Source organism: Coregonus lavaretus, assembly GCF_964263955.1.
Source record: "Coregonus lavaretus genome assembly, chromosome: 7".
Classification (NCBI taxonomy): Eukaryota; Metazoa; Chordata; class Actinopteri; order Salmoniformes; family Salmonidae; genus Coregonus; species Coregonus lavaretus.
The window spans coordinates 21,181,887-21,207,024 of record NC_139994.1 but is presented as its reverse complement, the minus strand read 5'-3'; the positions used below and the strand labels follow the sequence as shown (position 1 = coordinate 21,207,024).

Below are 25,138 nucleotides of genomic sequence, written 5' to 3'. Positions count from 1 at the left end.
TGTCACAAGCAACACAAACTCACTTAAAACAGTATCCTGTTAATGTTATTCTCAAAAATCTGCACACTGTTAAGAACTGCCAGCAAGATGATCAGCCTTATGACTCCTTGTCATGTTGGTAAAAGACATGTGCTTACTTCACAGAGATCTGTCTTAATTTATTCAAAGTATATTATCATAAATGCAATTGCACACACATCTACAGTAAAGGTGAACATTTTCAAATGCATACTAATTTAGCTTAAAACAATGAGATGCACACACCTATTCCTGTCCAATGTGATGTGAAGAGTACCAATTTGGTCGTGATAAAGGAGTATGGATATCAGGAAACTTTAAGTGTCTCAAATGTGGTTACAGAGATTGCTGTTAAGCACAAGCTAACTTAAAAAGGAGGGTACCCTATATCCTATTACTGGACACATCTCAGCCCACACCCTCAACCTGGGTTGTGGACCAACAAAACCTGGAACCTCTTTAAAATAGTCAACCATAGGCGGAAGCAACCTGGAAAACTAACTCCCCTGCCTAAACAACTTGGAAACCAACCTTGACTCTTCCTACTCCAACTCACCCAGTTATCGAGCTGCAGTACTTGGAAATCAACGACTCGCAACCTGACGTTTGGGTAAGACCTGTAGATCTTTCAGCGTCTTTGATTATTTGTCTATGTAATTCTCTCCAATGTTGAATGTCAGAAGTGTCATGTCCAATCTAACTGAGACTGACTTGTAACTTTAAACTGCAATAACACTGAAGTTCCAGTCTATAGCATGCTCGACAAGGGCCCTGTCCATAAACAACACCTAGCTCCTACCCCTATGGCCATGTTGATCTGAATTAATTTAATAGATATAAGTGATATGGTAGTAGCTCCTTCGCCCTCTGGTATGCTAGATGGAGCTACTACCATATGGTTTTACCTGTCCAATTCCTTCAGATCTACATGAAGTGCCCAGGGATTGTTTCTGGACCGGGCTGTGGGCTGTTGTGAAATGGGGAGGATACAGAACAGAAATCTGGATAAACACAGGCCAATAAGGGGCAAGGGATGGGGCTGGTCAGCTTCGCAAGTATGGACGTGGAATGTATGTTACTGATTGCTCAAAAGTGTTATTGTAACAATAGTTTTGGCCTTGGCCATGCATGCCATGTTGTACTGTTCAGAGGCTACCTGTTGTTTGTTGTTGGAGGACCTGAGGCCCACAATGTTGTTATTACCAGTATTTCTTCCCGGTTAATGTATTGTAATCAAGGATGTAGTGGAGTCTTTTTATATTTGGTGAATAGCCTTATGCACCTATTATGCTAAATTAGCATTGTTAGTGTTAGCGTTTGTTACTCTGCAAACTTTAATACCCACCTTTTAACCCCTACATCCCTGCGTGTAACACTACACACATACAGTATACTTAGGTCCTTAATTTGTTCCTGTTAAAACGCTAGCCTTACCGTTTCCATTTTGGCCAGAATTAAATAATTACAGATGGATTTTCCACAACTCGTTTTCAGAAGTGTTTGACTTGCACAGCAGTGTGTCCTGGATTGGAGGGAGTTGACACTTGATTTAGCAATAAGCAGTCCCATTCAGTGAGCCGGATGACTTTCCAGCCAAGTTTTCCATCTGCACCGAATTGGTCACACCATGGGACAGACAATTTCTAAACTCACTAGATCCGGGATGTGCTGCTGTGCAAATCAAAGGCACTCCTGATAGCATAGTTGTGGAAAGTCCTCCATACTCAATAATAGCGTTCCAGCCCTTGTTCTGTGCTCAGTCTACCTGGCAAATACATCTTATTGGCTGCTAGTCAAAGAACGGCTTTGAACTTTTGCCATCAAGATGTCTATTGATGTCGTGTTTCCAAATGTAAAGCTCCTGTTATCTGACTCAGTTTACTCCCGTATATAGCATTAGCTTTGTACTGTACCTAACAGATTGGAAACCGAAGTTAGTGTGTGCAGTGAAAACTTCAAATGGACAGTTGTCATGGTAACAATAGAAAAAGTGGAGAATTGGGAACAGCATTGAAGCAGATAGAAACCTACAGTAGATGCTGTGGCAAACTCCTGCAGTATCATTGTTGTTTTTCACACACATCAAATTGTTAATCAAACACTAATCAAGAGTGTTTGAGTGGAGTAAGCTACAGATGTTAATTAACCCCAGAGTCTAAGCCTCTAACATTTGCAATATCTACTAAGCTACCAACATTTTCAATTTTTTAAGATGCTCATAAGATGGACCATTTAGCCATTTGATTTGGAATTTTAGGACCCCTGTAGGTATCCAAAATAAATATAAAACAATTATTTGACGGAACATTGAATTTGGTATTACTGCTATTAGCCCATATTAGCATTGAATAACAGATTCGTACAGGGCAAAAAATATAGTCCAAAAAGTAAATCAAAAGGAAGTATGCTTTGAAGTGTCTGAAATGCATCTGAGATATATAGGAAAGCATCAAGGACAGGGAAAAAAGGTTACATATGCAACCCTGGTTCCAAAGAAAGCCTAACCATTCATTTTTACAGCACAGTCACAGATTGCCTTCTAATGAGTCCTGTTAAGCTTGTGGGCATCATAGAGCAAAACGGACGACACGTTCGTTCCAAATACTGGGCTCAAACAGTTCAGACTTCACAGACGTTTTCGTGAGAAGACCTGTGCGGAGTTGGCACGTCGACAGGACCGACTTTAGACAAGTCCTTTGAAGCTTGTGGGCGTCGTAGAGCAGAATGGACTACATGTTTCTATTTGTGAGAGTCTCAGCTTTTCAGAACTGGTTATAGTTATATAATCGTTTCTAGCTCAAATCGTTCTGACTTTACAGACATTTTCGTGAGAAGAGCTGTTTTAGGGATGTCTCCTGGTCTTACAAACACCGATGTAGCTTCCACCGCAGATGGTCGACACTGGTCGACACTGGCGGAATGCGTGGATTGAGACGCAGCCCATGCAAGAACATGGTTCAACACTGTTGAACCACAGAAATGTGACAGTTGTTGCCTGACAATCAAATGCCATGTGCAGAGCTAATTTTCCTTCGTCCATTGTTTCTGCCATAATCATAATATTTCCTGGTGTCACACAACATCCGTGGATAAATGATCTATCAAGCAAAATAAATGGACAGCTGTCACACAACAATAGCATGTTTTAGCCAGCGACCTTTCAGTTACTGGCCCAAAGCTGGTCACCAAAAGCCGGAAATATTTTTTGAAAAGGACATGTATTCCAATTACTTCTAGTATCTAGTTAACACTAATTGACACCCAGTGTCATAACACGTTATGACACATATCATATCCATGTCATAATATATCATAAATGCTGACATATCGTGCCATAACCTGTCATAATATGGTCATAACACTGTCATGACCCATAAATATTTACACCTGTTGTGACATATATTGCGTTAATTTATGGCTGGTTATGACACCTACATAGGAGAGTCAAAACCCACATTTATTCAAATTAGTTTTTTTTCCCTGCCAAGAAGTTTCCTTTAGTTTGAAAGCATTTTTCTTAAATCTTTTGTTGTTGTTGGGCCTATCACGTACATGCCCTTGTGTCAGTCATCAGTCAAAAAGAGGATGTCTTGTCCTGCTCCTGAAATCTGCTCCTGCATTCAGCCTAGTCATCAGCAACAGAGCATTGGGGTAGGTGCATGTATGACATCAATGTATGCGCAATTACAATGATAATTTAATTACTGTTGACACGTAGGCTATGGTGTAATGGAATGTTTTGCCTTGTTTTGAGGGTTTATGACAGATTATGACATGGTTATGACTGTGTCATAATGTGTTATGACGCTGGGTGTCAGGTAAAGTGTTACCAATATCTCAAACTCATGCACAGAGAAACACATGCGGAAGGGCTATTGTGTACTTCCCAAACACCCACTCTCAATCTTCCTTGCTCTCTCTCTCTCTCTCTCTATGTTGGCTGGAAGCTGTTACCACCAACACACACTCCGGCCTGACATAACATTTACATTCAGAATATAAGCACGCACACACGCGTGCGCACGCACACACACACAGATGTTCACAACGATGCAATAACACACAGACAATAAAGTTATTTCAGTGTTTAAATATTTTGTTGTGTGATATGCAATAATGCTGCAGCAAGAGCCATAAGGGTTTTCATTAGGATACCAGTTGTGTGCCTTATTACTGTTCCATGCCTCTGGTACAAGGCCCTGTGCAAAGCTATTTGATTTGTAGAAATGTGGAAATGCACTCTCATTTGCACATTGTGTGTGTGTGTGTGTATGTGTTATGTTGCTGCGAATTTACTGTTGTTTTGTCTTGGATGAGTAACATGTTTGTAACTCTCAAGTCTCTTGCTCCAAATGTATTAGTTGTGCAATTGTCTTGTGGTTCAAGTGGAAGCTCTTGGAGTTGTTACCATGGATACCAAACAATGAGCTGGAATCTAGAATAGAACATAGAAAGAGAGAGAGTTGGATATTGCAAAAGGTTGAACCAAATGGACAAGTGCCACATATACAGGATACAACCTATATTGTATTTATTTGATGTACACCTCAGGCCTCATACATATTTGGGCTTATAACGTTACAATAAATAACAGTTTTGTGTTCCCTTCAACTGGCACATTTAACTTTTATTTTTCTTTAGTTTATTAAAAATGTTGTATGACAGCTGAATTTTGTATACAATTTCAAACAAACAAACAATAACACATATATAAATCAATACATTCTGACAGTTAATGTTACAAATTAGGCTACACAAGTACTATGATAAAATATGTACTGTTTTCAGTTGCGTTAATATAAACGTTAGATTGTGATGCTTTGATGTTCAAAATGCCCACACATAACTGTCTTACTATTGGCTCTCATTAAGTTGCTATGCTAGTTGCTAGGTGGTTATAGGGTCCATGGTGAACAGCTGGAGTTCAATGATGTCACAGTTCTATACAATTCATGGGTTGCACCTCCGTCACTCGGTCGCGTTGTTGCCATTGTTATCAACATTCTACAGATGCCGCAGCATATTGATGTCTGATTGATGGTTAATGCTCAGTCTTTCTGAACAGGGGCTAATGACTGTTTCGTCAAAATTATACTATAATGGCCTGGAAATATGATGACATTGCTAAAGTAGACAAATAATTAGTAGAAAACAACATTGGCATCATTATGATGTTGACAAGTTTACTTTAGAGAGATGGCAATGTTGCCATGAGCTAGAAAAGTTTGTCTGAAATACCTAGCAAAAATGTTGGCGCTCTCCCCTCAGTCTTAGCTAACTAGCTAAAGTTATAATGCATCTAAAGTCAATCTGGCGACATCACAATGATGACAAAGCTTGTCCTACTAATTATTGACCTCCTTCTGAATTGCCATCATGTTTCCGAGCCACAGTAATGCCTTTTTGATCAAATCTTCATCAGCTATTGAGACTGCATTGAGTAGTATGCTCAGCTGGGCATCAGTACTAAAACGAACGTTTAAAACAATATTGTGACGAAACGTGTCACCCATTAATAGATGCGGTAAAGAGGTCAATGGAACGCGACCAAAACAATGGAAATGCCTTGGAAGCGCTTGGGGGAAAGATGCCGTGGGGGATAGATCCTGAATCACCTCATTGCCCCCCAGCAAAATTAACCTACATTTAGGCTAGTGTTTATATGTGTATTTCACACTATGTTGGAGTAAAATACTTGTATTGATGTCAACCTCAATACATGTTCATGTCATCATCACCAATTAGCTGCATTACAGTTAAAAACTACTTTGACTACCAACACCGATTTGTCTAGGCTAGTTATGCTACCAGCTTAGACGAACAGGAGTTAGCATTTAGCAGTCACTTCTTCTAAACCTGAAAACAACTTCTAAATGTTATGCAGTGAAAACAGCCCAAAATATCAAAATCAGACTTTAGTAACCACATTGTGGGCCTGTTACAATACATAAATCATGACGGATTTGATGAATATCCACTTTGCTAGATCAGATATGTTGAATGTGCGGCAATCCGGCGTCCTTCTTCTATCCCGCATGGTCTACATTCCATTGACCTCTTTATAGTCTTGTAATGTTATGAGCTGCACATTTGAACACAAACAGTTAAATTCATAACTTTACCATAACGTTGTAGTAAATGTGTATCAGGCCTCAGAAACACAGGCCTGTATTTAATCAAAGTAATCTCGGATAACAAACAAAATGTCATTATTGAACTGTAAGAGATCTATTTCAATAATGCAGTTTCATTTTTGGCTTTGTTTAACTCCGTAAACATTATTTAGGTGGGCATAGAAATATCTAAAAGAATATCCTCAGTTAGATTAGTCTAGCAGGCAGTACAATCCATTTTAGAAAGGTGTTTAGATCATTACTAATAGTGTTGCTCATTAAACAATGCATGAAAAGGGAGAGCTTACTCTAACATAAAGTTGTCCCAACAGCAGAGCTTTCTTTTCAGCACCATGGAGTGAATCCTTACCACCGCTACACCTGGCTATCAGCGGAGCCTTGTCTGGCAGCGAAATAGTTCATCCAGCCTCATTTACTGCCTTTTAAAAACGCATAGCTGATATGGCTGACTTGCTTAAACAAATGTGGTTTCTACTGACAATTGAGATGTACAAACTATGGCATAAGGGGACGACGAGCAGATAAGAGGCAATCCGTAATTTCGATTAAGACATTAATGAGCGAGCTAGGACGGACGTAGTCAATATAACTATTTGTTCAGCACTTTTGAAATGTACAGCGACCGAATTCAGAACATGGGCCGTTCTTACAGTATTCTCCCTGTACACCAAGTCAGAACCGTGGGATAAATAAAGGGGGCATATAAGCAGACAATGAAATCTCTTACAATATTCAATTATTAAATTTCACTAAAACAGGCTATAGGCTACATGTGCACCACCAAGTCAGAACAGTAAGCTAAGTTATGAGGGTGAAAGGGACCAAATTATTAGGGTGAGGCACATGGACTACTAACAGCTTACTACACAACACACACTTAGTATTACTTTCTTTGCTACAGTATGCATATCTCCCTGGCATATTACATCATTTATGCAGCAGCATACAATACATTTTTGGACTCACCTTGTTGTGCTGTGCTCACTTGAACAGGAAGGTGGCACGGCGGTCCTTGTGGGCATATTTTGTCATCAAACTTTATCATCAAAGTCTGGCATTCTCTGGATTTATGGTGCTTTCAAGACAACTGGGAACTCTGAAAAAAACAAGGTCGAATCATGACGTCAGTGATCTTTAGGTCGGAGCTCTAGAAAGAGGCCCGAGTTCCCGACTTTGAATTCCGAGTTGGATGACCGTTCAAAATGTATTTTCCCAGTCAAAGCTCGTTTATGTCCCGAGTTCCCAGTTGTCTTGAACTCACTGAAGTCTGAGATTTCCCAGTTCCGAGTTTCCAGTTGTTTTGAACGCGGCAGAAGTCATGCTGGATTGACAGCATGGCCAATGTATTCAACGTTTTCTGGCCCATGGTGTCGAATGTTAATCCTTTTAAGCTAGGAAAAGAGACCCTTAAACCCAGACTTGGACCACACACCCACCCCACTGAATAGCAGGCTAGTGATTGCTTTGCAACGCTTGCAGTTAGCCACTGATTCCTTCAAAACCACTCATTGTTGAATTTGCGATTTCCAACTTGTTGTGTAATGTTTATGTCCAATGGACTATGAGCACCGATACGTTTTATCTATAATTTCTCTTCATATGACAGGGATTGAAAAGGATTTGCCAGTAGATTGTCGACGTGATTCATGATGATGACTGCTTGTCTAGTTTGCTAGCTAAGATTTTTTAAGTATGATGTTGACATGATCAGTCCAATCAAAGCTACGGTTGATATAACGTGATTTGACGTAATTTTATCTGTGGCCAATGACCTTGAGCCTTCTTGAATGGGCACTTCTAATGTAACTCTATAGTAGCACCCAAGGGGCTTGAGTTTTCTAGCTCTCCCGTAGATTTTTGCAGTGACGAAGTGTCCTCATGAGTGACAGAACACTGAGCCAATCACAGCGCAACTAGAGAACATTATCAAACCCTACACTCCGTATTTTCCGCTGGCTGCCCCACCACCACAGAATGCACTGAGCTAGGCTGAAACACCTGCATTTTGGAACTACCTTACTCAAGAAAGCAAAAAATAGATAATGTTTGTATGCGGCTTTATTAACTCAATGTTGTTGTTTTTTACATTGTTTGCAAACTGATATGTGACACGTATTAATGCCAAAATAATATGCAAAACAGGCAACAACAACAAATATATATATACAGTGGGGAGAACAAGTATTTGATACACTGCCGATTTTGCAGGTTTTCCTACTTACAAAGCATGTAGAGGTCTGTAATTTTTATCATAGGTACACTTCAACTGTGAGAGACGGAATCTAAAACAAAAATCCAGAAAATCATATTGTATGATTTTTAAGTAATTAATTTGCCTTTTATTGCATGACATAAGTATTTGATACATCAGAAAAGCAGAACTTAATATTTGGTACAGAAACCTTTTTTTGCAATTACAGAGATCATACGTTTCCTGTAGGTCTTGACCAGATTTGCACACACTGCAGCAGGGATTTTGGCCCACTCCTCCATACAGACCTTCTCCAGATCCTTCAGGTTTCGGGGCTGTCGCTGGGCAATACGGACTTTCAGCTCCCTCCAAAGATTTTCTATTGGGTTCAGGTCTGGAGACTGGCTAGGCCACTCCAGGACCTTGAGATGCTTCTTACGGAGCCACTCCTTAGTTGCCCTGGCTGTGTGTTTCGGGTCGTTGTCATGCTGGAAGACCCAGCCACGACCCATCTTCAATGCTCTTACTGAGGGAAGGAGGTTGTTGGCCAAGATCTCGCGATACATGGCCCCATCCATCCTCCCCTCAATACGGTGCAGTCGTCCTGTCCCCTTTGAAGAAAAGCATCTCCAAAGAAAGATTTTTCCACCTCCATTCTTCACGGTTGGGATGGTGTTCTTGGGCTTGTACTCATCCTTCTTCTTCCTCCAAACACGGCGAGTGGAGTTTAGACCAAAAAGCTCTATTTTTGTCTCATCAGACCACATGACCTTCTCCCATTCCTCCTCTGGATCATCCAGATGGTCATTGGCAAACTTCAGACGGGCCTGGACCTGCGCTGGCTTGAGCAGGGGGACCTTGCGTGCGCTGCAGGATTTTAATCCATGATGGCATAGTGTGTTACTAATGGTTTTCTTTGAGACTGTGGTCCCAGCTCTCTTCAGGTCATTGACCAGGTCCTGCCGTGTAGTTCTGGGCTGATCCCTCACCTTCCTCATGATCATTGATGCCCCACAAGGTGAGATCTTGCATGGAGCCCCAGACCGAGGGTGATTGACCGTCATCTTGAACTTCTTCCATTTCTAATAATTGTGCCAACAGTTGTTGCCTTCTCACCAAGCTGCTTGCCTATTGTCCTGTAGCCCATCCCAGCCTTGTGCAGATCTATAATTTTATCCCTGATGTCCTTACACAGCTCTCTGGTCTTGGCCATTGTGGAGAGGTTGTAGTCTGTTTGATTGAGTGTGTGGACAGGTGTCTTTTATACAGGTAACGAGTTCAAACAGGTGCAGTTAATACAGGTAATGAGTGGAGAACAGGAGGGCTTCTTAAAGAAAAACTAACAGGTCTGTGAGAGCTGGAATTCTTACTGGTTGGTAGGTGATCAAATACTTATGTCATGCAATAAAATGCAAATTAATTACTTAAAAATCATACAGTGATTTTCTGGATTTTTTTTTAGATTCCGTCTCTCACAGTTGAAGTGTACCTATGATAAAAATTACAGACCTCTACATGCTTTGTAAGTAGGAAAACCTGCAAAATCGGCAGTGTATCAAATACTTGTTCTCCCCACTGTATATATATTTTTAATATATATTTTTTAGGTAAACAGGTGGGGCTCTGCCCTGAATGATGGGTCGCCACTGTTCCTAATGTACTAAAATCGCCAGGACGGTACATGGTCACTTTCTGAGCATGAGTGTATGACGTACAGTATTTGGTGCATTGAATCATATATTTTTTTCCAACAAATGGTATGCAGTTGTCCTGTTTTTTGGACCTGGGTTTAAACTGTACAGTAAAACAGAGCCTCCTACTCAATCAACTGTGTTTGTATTTGGCCAAATTATAAAATCTCTGGTTCTCCATCCCCTACAATATTAGCAGGTATGTTTTGGTTGTGTTAGGTTGTTCAGTGAGCTCACTTGGGCGTGCATAACTTGGTCCTGTGAACAGGTCTTCTATAATCAACTTTCAAGATCTTGGTACTAAAAGTAAGCATCTAAAGCCTGAAATAACTGTATGGCTGGTTGCACTGAATAGCACTTTTGTCCTTGTTTTGGAAATATGTTATTTTTGTCAAGATATGTTACTCAGGGCCATGAGCTGTTATGTAGCATTTAAGAGAGCCAGGTGACACTAAGTTTTAAAATAATTGCTCTGAAATGACTCATATTCTCCAATATATAAATCCATATGAGAATTGACTGTATGTGACTCTGTCTCTACATTCATGGAATATTTTGGCCTGTGTGAGTCATTAGCACACATATAGACTTAAATAATATGTTATGAAATCGAGGGTATTCTATCCAGGCAATTTCTGACACTAGGTAATGGAGCTTACAATCTTCACTGTAGAAATATGTTCACCTAAAGCCGGGTGTACACTACACGACTTTCAAAATCCTAACATCGCTGAGCCTCTCACATTAAATGACCTTCTTCAAGGTAGTTTTGTCTTGACAACGTAGTGTTGCTCACAATAAATGAAGTGGCACAGACGGAGGTCACACACTACAAGGTTCTTGACATGGTCTTGAGGATTCTCGATACCAAGCTGTCTCGCGAAAACGATGTGATGATGTGATTAGATTTAAGGTAGCTACAATGAGCTGTGGCTCAAAGCAGCCACATAAACGTTTTCAGTCAGACCTTCACACTTGCCATACAGAGTTGAAATATCTAGGCAACATTTTGAATTGAATTACATTGCTTGTAAACTTCAGAGCTGTAATGATTTGACACTTTGGCTTTGTTTAAAGGCAATTACAAACGCATACTATGTGACCTTCTTCTCTGGCGAGCTCTCATTAAATATCGCTGATCACCGTTCTCAAAACTTGTCGTTGCACATCTCACACTACAAGAGCATTGCAGATTTTGTGCCGATACAGTGAAACATGTTTGAAAATATCGGGACATCTGGGACTGCTCAAAGATGAGATCGGTAGTCCTTTGACCAGAGTCTCTGACCAGCTCACATTAAATGGGCGTCGGTGACGGCCACGCGCTCCGACTAGACAACAACATGGGGATTTTGTCTCCGATCTCAAAAACTTGTCTGTAACAGCTAATCGTTTAGTGTACACCCGGTTTAAAGGCTTCACCAGGGTGTAATCCTTAGCTGTTAGAAAATATCCTTTCCACCGTTCCAGCTGTGTGAGATTGAGATTGAGGAGAATGTTTAAAATTTTTAGATAATGAAAGAGCGTCTGGATAAGAGTGTCTGCTAAATGACTAAAATGTCAAATGTAATAAAAATGTATGGAAAACAAGGTGGATCTTTGGTGATGCTGATTTCATCTAATGTTGTCCAAATATAATATGGAAATAATGGTCTATGGTACTTAGGATTTTGTCTGCTTTGAGTCACACTGTGGCAGGGACGTTCAAGGTCATTCTAAACGGGGCCTGTGTAGTTTGATGCATTCTCATCAGTCTGCTCAGGCTCACAACCTTGGATTGCATTAAAGTATACCTCTCGTCTTTTTTCATACATAGTTTTGCAATGCAGCCACAAAAACCTACAAGCCAATGAGAATGTTTTAGTGCTGACAATGGCAGTGACACTTCCTCTTTCCATATTTAATCCTTTTCGACCATGGAAACCCATTTCATGAAGCTCCCGACGAACAGTTATTGTGCTGACGTTGCTTCCAGAGGCAGTTTGGAACTCGGTAGTCCCGTTCTGTGAGCTTGTGTGGCCTACCACTTCGCGGCTGAGCCGTTGTTGCTCTTAGACATTTCCACTTCACAAAAACAGCACTTACAGTTGACCGGGGCAGCTCTAGCAGGGCAGAAATTTGATGAACTGACTTGTTGGAAAGGTGACATCCTATGATGGTGCCTCGTTGAAAGTCACTGAGTAAGGCCATTCTACTGCCAATGCTTGTCTATGGAGATTGCATGGCTGTGTGCTCGAATAAATACACCTGTCAGCAACGGGTGTGGCTGATGTTGCCGAATCCACTAATTTGAAGGGGTGTCCACATAGTATATATATTGTATTATACTTATTTTTTTTGTGGGGGGGGGGGGGGGGGGGGGGGTCAGGGGTGGTAGATCAGCTTTAATATTGCAGATAGATTGTGGCCGTAATAATTTCCAATCTCCCATATATATTTTTTGTAAATATAAAATATATATACAGTGCATCCGGAAGGTATTCAGATCCCTTCCCTTTTTCCACATTTGGTTACGTTACAGCCTTATTCTAAAATGGATTAAATACATTTTTTCCCTCAACAATCTACACACAATACCCCATATTGACAAAGCGAAAACAGGTTTTTATAAATGTTTGCCAATTTATTTCAAATCAAAAACAGTAATACCTTATTTACATAAGTATTCAGACCAAAGGAATTGTCCGTAGAGCACCGAGACAGGATTGCGTCGAGGCACAGATCTGGGGAAAGGTCTGCAGTATTGAAGGTCTCCAAGAACACAGTGGCCTCCATCATTCTTAAATGGAAGAAGTTTAGAACTACCAAGACTCTTCCTAGCTGGCCACCCGGCCAAACTGAGCAATCGAAGGAGAAGGGTCTTGGTCAGGGAGGTGACCAAGAACCCGATGGTCACTCTGACAGAGCTCCAGAGTTCTTCTGTGGAGATGGGAGAAACTTCCAGAAACCCAACCATCTCTGCAGCACTCCACCAATCAGGCCTTTATGGTAGAGTGGCCAGACGGAAGCCACTCAGTAAAAGGCACATGATAGCCCGCTTGGCCTTTGCCAAAAAAGGCACCTAAAGGACTCTCAGATCATGAGAAACAAGATTCTCTGGTCCATTGAAACCAAGATTGAACTCATTGACCTGAATACCAAGCGTCACGTCTGGAGGAAACTTGGCATCATCCCTACGGTGAAGCATGGTGGTGGCAGCATGATGCTGTGGGAATGTTTTTCAGCGGCAGGGACTGGGAGAATAGTCAGGATCGAGGGAAAGATGAACGGAGCAAAGTACAGAGAGATCCTTGATGAAAACCTGCTCCAGAGCACTCAGGATCTCAGACTGGGGTGAAGGTTTACCTTCCAACAGGACAACGACCCTAAGCACACAGCCAAGACAATGCAGGAGTGGCTTCGGGACAAGTCTCTGAATGTCCTTAAGTGGCCCAGCCAGAGCTCGGACTTGAACCCGATCAAACATCTTGGGAGAGACCTAAAAATAGCTGTGCAGCAACGCTCCCCATCCAACCTGACAGAGCTTGAGAGGATCTGCAGAGAAGAATGGGAGAAACTCCCCAAATACAGGTGTGCCAAAGAAATACAGCGTCACACCTGTATTCACTAGAAGTTGACGGGTTAACCATCAAGTCAGCTAGAGGCTAGCAGAGGGAAGAGCAGTCTACTGACTGACCAGGGTCAACTACACCACCGTTTCTCTCAAATAAAAAGCCTGCCACGGTAAAATTATGATTAAAAGCATCACTTATCCCATTCTTCTCAGTTATGATGCCAAAGTCAGACAGAACTTGCTTAGGCAGGGAAGAAGAGGAATTTGTACGCTTCAGTGCATTTACTGTTTTCCAAAAATTAGAAGGATTGCCAGCAGAATCATAGACAGAGCTTAAAAAGTAGATTTGATTTAGCTTTCTTAATCAAGATAGTACATCTGTTTCTCAATTGTCTGAAAGATTGCCAGTCCACTACAGAGTCAGTTTTCCATGCTTTGGCCCAAGCCTGATTTCTCATCTGAATGAGCTCAGATAACTCTGAAGAAAACCAAGGGTCTGATCTATCTTTGACTCTGAATTGTTTAAAAGGGGCGTGTTTATCAGCCAGAGGAATAAGTATGGAGGATTAATTTTCTAGAGCCAACTCAGGGTCAGGAATACAGGAGACGGTGGCTAAATGTCATGTAAAACCCTTGAGCAGAAAACGTACAGTATTTATTTAGGGGGCAGTAATTAAACAAGGATTAGTATTTTGCTGTTTCCTATCTCTAATACATACTATGGGACAATAATCACTGAGCTCATATGAGAATACTCCACTAGACAAATATTTATGGGGGTTATTAATAAGAATTAAATCAATTAATGAAGATTTACCAGGGTTTTTCACATTTAGCCGTGTGGGTTTTGAGATCATTTGAGTCAGATTAAAATCAATGCATATACTCTTAAATTAATCTGAGGCCGGGGATAGCCAATCCAAATTCAAATTCCCTAAAATGACCAACTCTGAGGACAGAAAAGGTGTTAAACATCAGATATAGTACCAATAGCATCCGCCATGGCAGCAGGGACAGTTATATTTTTGTGATAATCTACCTCTACCTCATATTGCACAATGTTTCCAATACAGCATAAATCTAAGGTGTAAACTGTTCTAAACAATGATTTTTTTTAGATGAAAATTACAGTCGAGACTTTCATGAGTATTTGTGTGTGTGTGTGTGTGTGTGTGTGTGTGTTCATGCATGTATCTGGGGTCCTCTGTAGCTCAGCTGGTAGAGCATGGCGCTTGTAACGCCAAGGTAGTGGGTTGATCCCCGGGACCACCCATACACAAAAATGTATGCACGCATGACTGTAAGTCGCTTTGGATAAAAGCGTCTGCTAAATGGCATATTATTTTATATTATGTATCTATGTATGTATACAACCTAAATAAGGGGTTGCTTTTAGGGTCTGTTATTTTTACTTCATTGATTGATATGTATCAACTCACATTAAAATATGTAGCACTTCTTAGAGAAATGACTAGGAGCCGAAATGTGTTAGACAGCAGGATGAAAAGAAAAAGGAGAGAAAAGAGAGGGTACAGAGGAGAGGGGAGGATGACAGAGAGAAAGAGACGAGAGGAGGGGGAGTACACCACTGGAATTATGTAAAAGAGTGTGTGGGAGGAAGAACAGATGAGAAGGAGAGTGAGTATTTATAGTACCTTAAGTATTACAAAGGTTACCATTGCTCTACTGGGAAACTGAGGAAAATGTCAGATATTGAGTGTCAGATATTGAGGGGGGAATAAAGCATGTTGGTGTAACCATAGAAATATAATTGGTAGAAAATAGCTTGTTTGTTTACAGTCTGGCAACCATCTTGGTGGGGTGGTTTGAGATATTTAATTTACCATTGCTTTAACTAACAAAGTCGATGACCTTATGTTATAGGTTGTATAATAGTAGAGTAGAGGCAGTGCTATTCATATATAATTGATCATATGATTATATAGGCATCCCCCCCAGTTGGCTAGCCAACTGAAGCTCCCTCAGTCGCTTGGCTCGATGTAGATGGGGGCAGAAAAGCGTTGACTCAGATGATAATTCTCATCTGCCCATATGCCAAAGAGTACTTTCATTTAGTCTGCCCGTCAGTTGGTGGTTATTTTCCATGTTCACGTAATTTTGCTGGTGGCCTACTTTCGTAACTGCTTCTGAATGTAGACATATATGATGTGGACATATGGCTAGCATTTCTTTATTTTGTAGCTTTGTGATTTCTTCATCGTTTAGCTTGGCCGCACCCCTTCAAACCTTTGGCACGACTAGGGAATAGAGGAGAGAGCCAGGCCATAGGCGTGATATGTGCGAACTAAGCACAGCAAAATGTTCAGATAGTATGTAGAACAAGCATGCCTCTCTGACGTTTAGAATTAGTAGTCACATCAGCTCTATTCTTGACTATTATATCTACAACATTCCACAACATTTGCCTGTTGAACATGGCCCAGACTAAACCTGCACCCAACTGATGAACAAAACAATAAGGCACTACCATGCACTGGCTCACCTGGAGATATAGAATGGTAGTGAAAATCATGTTACAGTATTTTCAACTTCTCAGAACAAAAGTTTTGTTTGTGTTTGTATTTTTTGTTTAGACTGTTCTTGCACTTTTCCCCATGGTCAGAGTGGATATTGAGTTACAGTTTCAGACTGGACTTTTTAAGGTTCTTGGGTTCCTTCTCTCTCTCTCTCACAGAGCACACTCGCGCTCGCAGGAAGAGCATTGCCACTGCGAGACAGCCAAGCATGGAAACCCCTCCCACTGCCCCCCCACAACCCTTCAGACAACAAGTAAGTACGGGAACATGCTATATTACCTGTTTCCGTTATTATCGTGTCATTTCCACTTATTCCGAGCCGTACAGTAAAGTTCTACCCACCCATATTAGCTTCACTTCCTGCTCTCTATCATTATTCTCCCTCATCTCCATGTTCTCTTTTGTCCAGAGTAGAATCAATAATAGTAATAGATAGTAGTTTAACAGTAATGGTACTAATTTACCGATTCCAAATTAAAAGTACAGCATAGCAGTTACACCAGTTCAGCCTCAGAACAGTACTCCTACCAATTGAGTTTTCGAGTCTTCAAATAGGCTTTACTATCCATCTTAGTGACTGAATTGGCATAGCCCACTGAAACAACATTATTGAATGGACAGTGTTGCTTTTTCTGTAGCCCAATAGCCTCCTCCAGTGGTCATCTGAAGGAAACAAAAAACAAACATTTCAAAAGTGGGTTCCTTGCCTCTTCTCCTTACCTCCATCAGTACCATAACCATCACCACCACCAACAATAACATGGACACGTGCTAACACTGATTTTGCAGATAGCACCTATTTTGAAGAAGGATTTAATGCACTGATTGTAAGTCGCTCTGGAGCGTCTTACAAGAGCTTCTGCTAAATGACTCCATTTTTTATGGAATGGACATCCCCACCTGTGTAATGGTCTCCTCTCCTGTCCCCAACAGAGCTTCCTCAGTCGAAAGTTGAAGGGCTCCATCAAGAGGGCAAAGAGCCAGCCCAAACTGGATCGAACCAGCAGCTTCCGCCACATGATTCTACCCCGTTTCCGTAGTGCTGATCAGGAGAGGTAGCTAACACTTTCCCAAAAGTTTGCATGTGTGACGTACACTTGTGGTCCCTATTCTACAGTCTGTAAAGCTTTATTTTATACTCCTATTCTTGTCTTTTACCTGGTCTTTTCCAATATGTAAAATATATTGTAATTTTGTGCCAAATTATATTTAGTAGTGCTTGTTTCAAAGCACCGTTTCCCTTAACTCTCTCTCTCTCTCTCTCTCTCTCTCTCTCTCTCTCTCTCTCTCTCTCTCTCTGTCTCTCTCTGTCTCTCTCTCTATTTCTCTCTCTAGGACCCGTCTAATGCAGAGCTTCAAGGAGTCCCACTCTCATGAGTCCCTGCTCTCCCCTAGCAGTGCAGCAGAGGCTCTGGACCTCACGCTGGATGAAGATGCTGTCATCAAACCTGTCCACTCCAGCATATTGGGCCAGGAGTACTGCTTTGAGGTGTGTGCACTGCTGCCAGAAGAATAGAGGATAGTATCGTTCCTATCTTTCCTAATCTAAAACAGTTATTACAACTCTGTCTTCCCAGTTGATGTGTCATGGTGACAACAATTGATCAACTGTTACACACTAACAAGCAACAAACTATATAATTGATGAATTCACTTCTATGTGTCTGTTTGACTGCAGGTGACCACCATTTCAGGGACAAAATGCTTTGCCTGCCGCTCGGCCGCTGAGAGAGACAAATGGATTGAGAATCTACAGAGAGCTGTCAAGCCCAACAAGGTGAACAAATACTGAAGAATAAGGACTCAAAAAGGACTCCACACTCAAAATGCCTTTTATGGAATAAAAACTGTAAGATCATCTCCATTAATTTCAGCACTCTTCACCTCTCGCTCTCTCTCCAATGCTCCCATTTTAGGACAACAGTCGAAGGGTGGACAATGTGCTTAAGCTGTGGATCATTGAGGCCAGGGACCTTCCGCCTAAGAAGCGGTACTATTGCGAGCTGTGTCTGGATGACATGCTGTATGCGCGCACCACCAGCAAGCCGCGCACGGACACCGTCTTCTGGGGCGAGCACTTTGAGTTCAACAACTTGCCTGCCATTCGTAGCCTACGCCTGCACCTTTACAAGGAGACAGACAAAAAGAGACGCAAAGTGTGTGTGTGTGTGTGTGTGTGTGTGTCTGTCTATGGTGGTTCTATTTCTCTTTGTCTATCTTTGTGTTTGCAGAGTTACTCAAATATTCCTTTCTATTCTATTCTCCATTCTGTTCTCTAACCTAGGAGAAGAGCACGTACCTCGGCCTAGTCACTATCCCCATATCGAGCATCACAGGCAGGCAGTTTGTGGAGCAGTGGTACCCGGTGATCCAGCCCAGTGCTTTGGCTAAGGGTGGCGGTGTAGGCGGTGGCAAGGTCATCAATGCCTCAATCCGTCTCAAGTCCCGCTACCAGACCATGAGTATCCTGCCCATGGAGCTGTACAAGGAGTTTGCCGAGTACATCACCAATAACTACCGTACGCTGTGTGCCGTGCTGGAGCCTCTGCTCAGTGTCAAAAGCAAAGAGGAGGTGGCGTTCGCGCTGGTGCACATTCTCCAGAGCACAGGCAAGGCCAAGGTAGGAAGGAAGGCACTAAAGCAGGGGTGGCCAAGCACTCCTGTTGGAGAGTAACCCCTTTCTGATTTATTTTTATTTTTATGAGGCCTGTAGCATCTTTCCTGGCCGCTGGGTCTGCTGTACAATGTGTTTGTGTTGTTTGTTTGAGGAGCATGTTGTTTTTACAGGACTTCCTTTCAGACATGGCGATGTGCGAGGTGGATAGATTCATGGACAGACAGCATCTGATCTTTCGAGAGAACACCCTTGCTACTAAAGCCATAGAGGAGTACCTCAAATTGATAGGGCACCGGTACCTCAAGGATGCCATAGGTAAAACTCTAGATTATTTCATTGTATACCAATACCAGTGTAGAATTACCTGAAATGATCAAATCCAGACATGGTTTCAAATGCTATTGAAAATCGATCAAATACTTTGAGTGTTTACTTGCGCTTTGAGTGGGGTATGCACTTTTAGAGCTTTTTTATTGAACAGGCAAGCTCAATCAAGCACAGCTAAAGTATTTGAAATGATGAGTGACAATGATGTTGATCAGAAGACTATGATGACAATGGTGATGATGATGAAGAAGAAGAAGATACTGATGGGGATTAATGAACCGTTGTCTCGTTCACAGGGGAGTTCATTCGAGCATTATACGAGTCAGAGGAGAATTGTGAAGTGGATCCCATGCGCACTCCACCGTCTGTCCTCGCCGACCACCAAGCCAATCTTCGCATGTGCTGTGAGCTGGCACTCTGCAAGATTGTCAATTCTCATTGGTCAGAACTTTTTCCACATGACTATGCCATTGTACAAATGTGTCAGTAACACAGCATCCTTTCTAGTATGGTGGGGTGTTTGTCCCCCCCCAACAAAAAGAAACATTTGCAATGGAAAATAAAGTACTATTCTGTCCTTCTATCCTACCCTTTTATTATAGTGTATTTCCGCGGGAGCTGAAGGATGTCTTTGCCTCATGGAGGGTCAGGTGTGCCGAGCGGGGAAGGGAGGACATCGCAGACCGCCTCATCAGCTCCTCCCTCTTTCTACGCTTCCTGTGTCCCGCCATCATGTCGCCCTCTCTCTTCAACCTCACCCAGGAGTACCCCGGAGAGCGGACATCCCGCACTCTTACCCTCATCGCCAAGGTGGTGCAGAACCTGGCCAGCTTCTCCAAGTCAGTCACTACCTTCTCTCTCATGTAACCTTCCCTTTCATTTATCATTCCCTTTCATTTATCATTCCCTTTCATGTAACCTTCCCTTTAATGTATCATTCCCTTTCATGTATCATTCCCTTTCATATATCATTCCCTTTCATGTAACATTCCCTTTCATTTATCATTCCCTTTCATGTAACCTTCCCTTCCCTTTCATGTATCATTCCCTTTCATTTATCATTCCCTTTCATGTAACCTTCCCTTTCATTTATCATTCCCTTTCATGTATCATTCTCTTTCATGTAACCTTCCCTTTCATTTATCATTCCCTTTCATGTAACATTCCCTTTCATTTATCATTCCCTTTCATGTAACCTTCCCTTTCATTTATCATTCCCTTTCATTTATCATTCCCTTTCATTTATCATTCCCTTTCATTTATCATTCCCTTTCATTTATCATTCCCTCACATTCAGCCTTCCCTTTCATTTACAATGAACTTTATTTTTAGCCTTTCCTCCTATGTACAATTTACTCCCACGTAGCTTTCCCTTTCTTTTAGTATTACCTTTCTTTTAGCCTTCTCTTACATTTATCTTAGCCTTTCTTTTAACATAACCTTTATTTTAGCCTTCCCTCACATTTATTCAGTATGTCCACTACCAATCAAGCCTTGATAAGTCATTATCTATGTCCTCGATCAGTTACTCTTCCAGGAACCAATCCATTCACTATTTCCACGACATTACAATGGGGTCATACATGCTTATGACTTGTTTAAATCTTACTATGCATTATAACTGCATCATAATGCATTATATCACAGCGTGAAATAAAGTGTTACCAAATATTTTGTTCCTTTGGGGACAGTGAATGAAGAATTCATCCAACATGATTGTCCACAAACAAGATGATTGTTCACAAAAGTGACCGTAACAGGTTTCAATGGCACAAATGTTCAGACGGTGGAGAAGTCTGTCTGCACAGAAATGATTTGTTTTTGAGATATTCTTGTTACAAGGTTAAAGTACGAATAATTCAATTCTCCCCCTCACCATCACCTGTTTTTCATACTGTATCCTTCCATCTTCCTCTCCTGCTCTTTCATTCTTTGCATTCTCACACTGTCTGTCTCCCCTCTCTTGTTATCGCTCCATACCCCCTTATCTCTATTTATCTGTACTCCTCTATACTATATATCTTGTCCCTTTCTCCCTCAATCTTTCACTGTCTGTGAGAACTTATTTCTCTCTATACCCCACTGTCTCTCTCGTCTTTCCCCCACTCTCCCACTCTCTCTCTCTCAATGCTCCCTCCACACTGCTGTCTATTCTCCCCTCAGGTTTAGTGGCAAAGAGGACCACATGTGTTTCATGAATGAGTTTTTGGAGATGGAGTGGGGCTCCATGCAGCAGTTCCTGTATGAGATCTCCAACATGGACACGGGGAGCAACGCCGGGGGCTTCGAGGGCTACATCGACCTGGGCAAGGAGTTGTCGGTGCTCCACAGCCTGCTGTGGGAAGTCATGGCCCAACTGAGCAAGGTAATGTGGAATGTAACCTCGTCCCCAGGCTATTGTGCACAGCGCATATAAGCCTGGGACATCAACCATTCAAAGTTGGCCTTAGTGGGAGTGACCATAGAATTCTATGAGAGTGACCTTAATGAGTAAAGTATTTGTCATCATTTAATTTGAGCGAATCACACGACTGTGAGGCGTGGCTCCAAATGGAGGCAGGACCCAAGCAAGAACGTGTGGTGCACACATGACATGTAGGGGGTAGGGTTAGGGGGAAGGTGTTGTGGTAGATGATTGGTTAGTAGATTAAGCCGATGCCTACATTTCTCCTGATCTTTCTGTATAATTGGATAATGAAGGCCAAGTTTGACGCATTGGTCCACCAGACTGTTCGTTCATTTGGGTGGAAGTGTCTGGGAACGAGATTATGTGGAATGTGACCGTCTAGATTTGAACCCTGGTCTTCTGCACACTACACACATGCCCACTAGTCTAAAGCCTAAAGCCTTGTCATAGTCTTCAGGTCTCAGGCAAGGTTAGTCATCATCCATGCCATTACATTAAGAAAATACTGTCGCTCCCCGCACATGAACCAAATAGCAAAAGGAAAATGAGAGCAAATCTTGGAGGACAAAGGAAGTTGACTTAAAAAAACATATTTATTATTAAAACCAATATATTTTGGCATATAATGTACCCTTCCTCGGGATATTGCATCCTAAATGCATTGGTTTTAATAATAAGTACGTTTTTTTTAGGACAAAATCTATTGTCCTCCAAGAGTTGCTGAATATTTTCCCATCTCCAGCTGATCAAGGTAACAGCAATGCTACACCTGCCCCCAAAAAATGGCACGGCTTGAGCCACGACTGATTACACTCCTGCTGTTGTCAATGCTGCCTGCTACACTGGCCACATGAGGAGGAGCATGTTAGTGAAGCAGTAAGGCATGAGGCATGCCTTTTATTGTCAAAACAAATGTTTTTTCTATTTTCTGCATTTCCATTTGCGTCTTTGAAGTATACAAATAAATATCAAGTGGCTGTAATACAGATGTAATACGCTTTTCTTCTGCTGATAAACCTCCTGCTACTGGTTTCCTTCCCCCACCCCTTTACGCCTCTTCTCTTACCATCTCTTGGCTAAAATCCATTTGTATTTTCACTCCCTCCACTCCCGCTGTTCACTTGGCTGAATTCCACTTCTATTTTGGTTCCCTCGTCTCTGTTCACTTTAAAATGGCAGAATCCATTTTAGAGGGAGCATGTAAATGTTTTGGAGAACTGGTAAATATAATTTAAGTGAAACTGAAAGGGGAGTGAACGAGGGGAAGGGGAAATCACTTTTAATTGTCTGAGAACAGAATAGGCAAGCCTTTTCTTAAAGGACACAACATCTGCAAAATCCACACCTCAACTGAAATATTGGACACCTCCAACTCTTGGGATTCCCCATGTAATCAATGAGTGGCGTGAGCGACTGAACACGTTTGTTTTAATTGAGCCCATGGATGCATCTCAATAGTCTACAGTGGCTTCCTCTCTTCGTCTCCCTTCCTCCATGTGCACTGTTCTGAGAACACAAAACAGGTGATAGCAATATGGTTGACATCTGCTTTCGCCTGCTCAGTCCTTTCACCTCAGTGTAGATGAATGAGAGGAAAAGAAGCCGCTCTAGACTATTTGGGATGTAGCCAGAGTCTCTCCATGATCCCTGTATCCCAATTCTCTGTCCTTTCTCCAGAGATGTACATTTATGCACTCCTCCCCACTCATTTATAAGCATTGGATTGGTGGAGGCATGGGCTAGATCAGGGCTCAATTCCGGTTCTGGAGGGCTGATACACTTCTGGTTTCTGTTTTTAACTGGTAGTTAATTGCACTTACCTGGTGTCCCAGGTCTGAATCAGTCCCTGGTTAGAAGGACGGGATGAAAAGCAGGTGTTTTGGCACTCCAGGACCGGAAATGAACAGTCCTGTGCTAGATAGAGGTTCTACCACATTTCTTATAACAGTATTTTCCTTTTAAATCCATGAATGGAAGTGCACATTTCGCGAGAAAGGACAGAATTGGGGATAAACTGTCCAATCTTTTCATTATACTTTGTCTCCCAGGACGCTATTCTGAAGCTTGGCCCCTTGCCACGTCTGCTGAATGACATCAGTGTAGCCTTGAGGAACCCCCAGCTCCACCGGCAGGCCAGCCACCAGACAGACAGACAGCAGGACAGGCTCATCACACGGCCTTCCTCCAATCGCCTGGTATCATCTGATTTCCAGAGCCTCATGATGCGGGATCTCAACAGGTAACTGCTCCGAGTTTAAAGGCATAATCTGCGTAAGATTTCTTGAGGTTCAATGGTAATTTCAATTGATACGCATTGATTCTTGAAGAATGTAATTTATAAATGCCTTATTAATTTAGTACTGGTTCACCCTTATCGTAATCCAACAGCTATGATTGTACAATTTCATTGTTGTTGTTTGAGTATTTGTAAATAAACAATGTTGACGCAAAGAGGGGTGAGGTGTGAGCCTAAAATGTATACTTTACAATAGCTTTCAAATACAGCCCCTGACAATGGTAATAATGATAGATAATGGTGATGATCCTCCCCCAGCTCAATAGACATCTCCCGTCTCCCCTCCCCAACCTCGGCATTATCTGGGGGTGGGGTCCTCTCGTCTCACGTCAGCATGGGAAGCTTTGTGGAACGAGACCCCCGCGGTTCAAAGGACGTTTTCTACGTGACCCGTCCCCCCTTGGCTCGGTCCAGCCCTGCGTACTGCACCAGCAGTTCTGACATCACTGAGCCAGACCCAAAGGTAAACACTGATGCATTGATTTATTGCCACTAGCAGCCATCAATGAATTAACTACCAAAAACTTTGAGTTGGACACATACAGTATATTACAACTCATAATATACCTCACAATTTAGATACAGTGAGGGAAAAAAGTATTTGATCCCCTGCTGATTTTGTACGTTTGCCCACTGACAAAGAAATGATCAGTCTATAATTTGAATGGTAGGTTTATTTGAACAGTGAGAGACAGAATAACAACAACAAAAATCCAGAAAAACGCATGTAAAAAATGTTATAGATTGATTTGCATTTTAATGAAGGAAATAAGTATTTGACCCCCTCTCAATCAGAAAGATTTCTGGCTCCCAGGTGTCTTTTATACAGGTAACGAGCTGAGATTAGGAGCCCACTCTTAAAGGGAGTGCTCCTAATCTCAGTTTGTTACCTGTATAAAAGACACCTGTCCATAGAAGCAATCAATCAATTAGATTCCAAACTCTCCACCATGGCCAAGACCAAAGAGCTCTCCAAGGATGTCAGGGACAATATTATAGACCTACACAAGGCTGGAATGGGCTACAAGACCATCGTCAAGCAGCTTGGTGAGAAGGTGACAACAGTTGGTGCGATTATTCGCAAATGGAAGAAACACAAAAGACCTGTCAATCTCCCTCGGCCGGGGGCTCCATGCAAGATCTCACCTCGTGGAGTTGCAATGATCATGAGAACGATGAGGAATCAGCCCAGAACTACATGGGAGGATCTTGTCAATGATCTCAAGGCAGCTGGGACCATAGTCACCAAGAAAACAATTGCTAACACACTACGCCGTGAAGGACTGAAATCCTGCAGCGCCCGCAAGGTCCCCCTGCTCAAGAAAGCACATATACAGGGCCATCTGAAGTTTGCCAATGAACATCTG

At 42.0% G+C, this 25,138-nt stretch overlaps 1 protein-coding gene across 1 annotated transcript in view; it reads left to right on the top strand.

The window, feature by feature from the left end:
- Positions 1-25,138, top strand: part of LOC311132257 (ras/Rap GTPase-activating protein SynGAP-like) — a gene marked incomplete at its 3' end in the record, with an annotated part of 72,739 nt that overhangs the window by 28,014 nt on the left and 19,587 nt on the right. The window contains exons 3-14 of the mRNA XM_084165491.1: positions 16,283-16,377; positions 17,058-17,179; positions 17,460-17,613; positions 17,803-17,901; positions 18,041-18,280; positions 18,409-18,744; positions 18,912-19,056; positions 19,365-19,509; positions 19,671-19,907; positions 21,232-21,433; positions 23,524-23,714; positions 24,030-24,234. Coding sequence (XP_084021617.1) covers positions 16,283-16,377; positions 17,058-17,179; positions 17,460-17,613; positions 17,803-17,901; positions 18,041-18,280; positions 18,409-18,744; positions 18,912-19,056; positions 19,365-19,509; positions 19,671-19,907; positions 21,232-21,433; positions 23,524-23,714; positions 24,030-24,234 — 2,171 coding nt within the window. The remainder of the gene's footprint in view (positions 1-16,282; positions 16,378-17,057; positions 17,180-17,459; positions 17,614-17,802; positions 17,902-18,040; positions 18,281-18,408; positions 18,745-18,911; positions 19,057-19,364; positions 19,510-19,670; positions 19,908-21,231; positions 21,434-23,523; positions 23,715-24,029; positions 24,235-25,138) is intronic.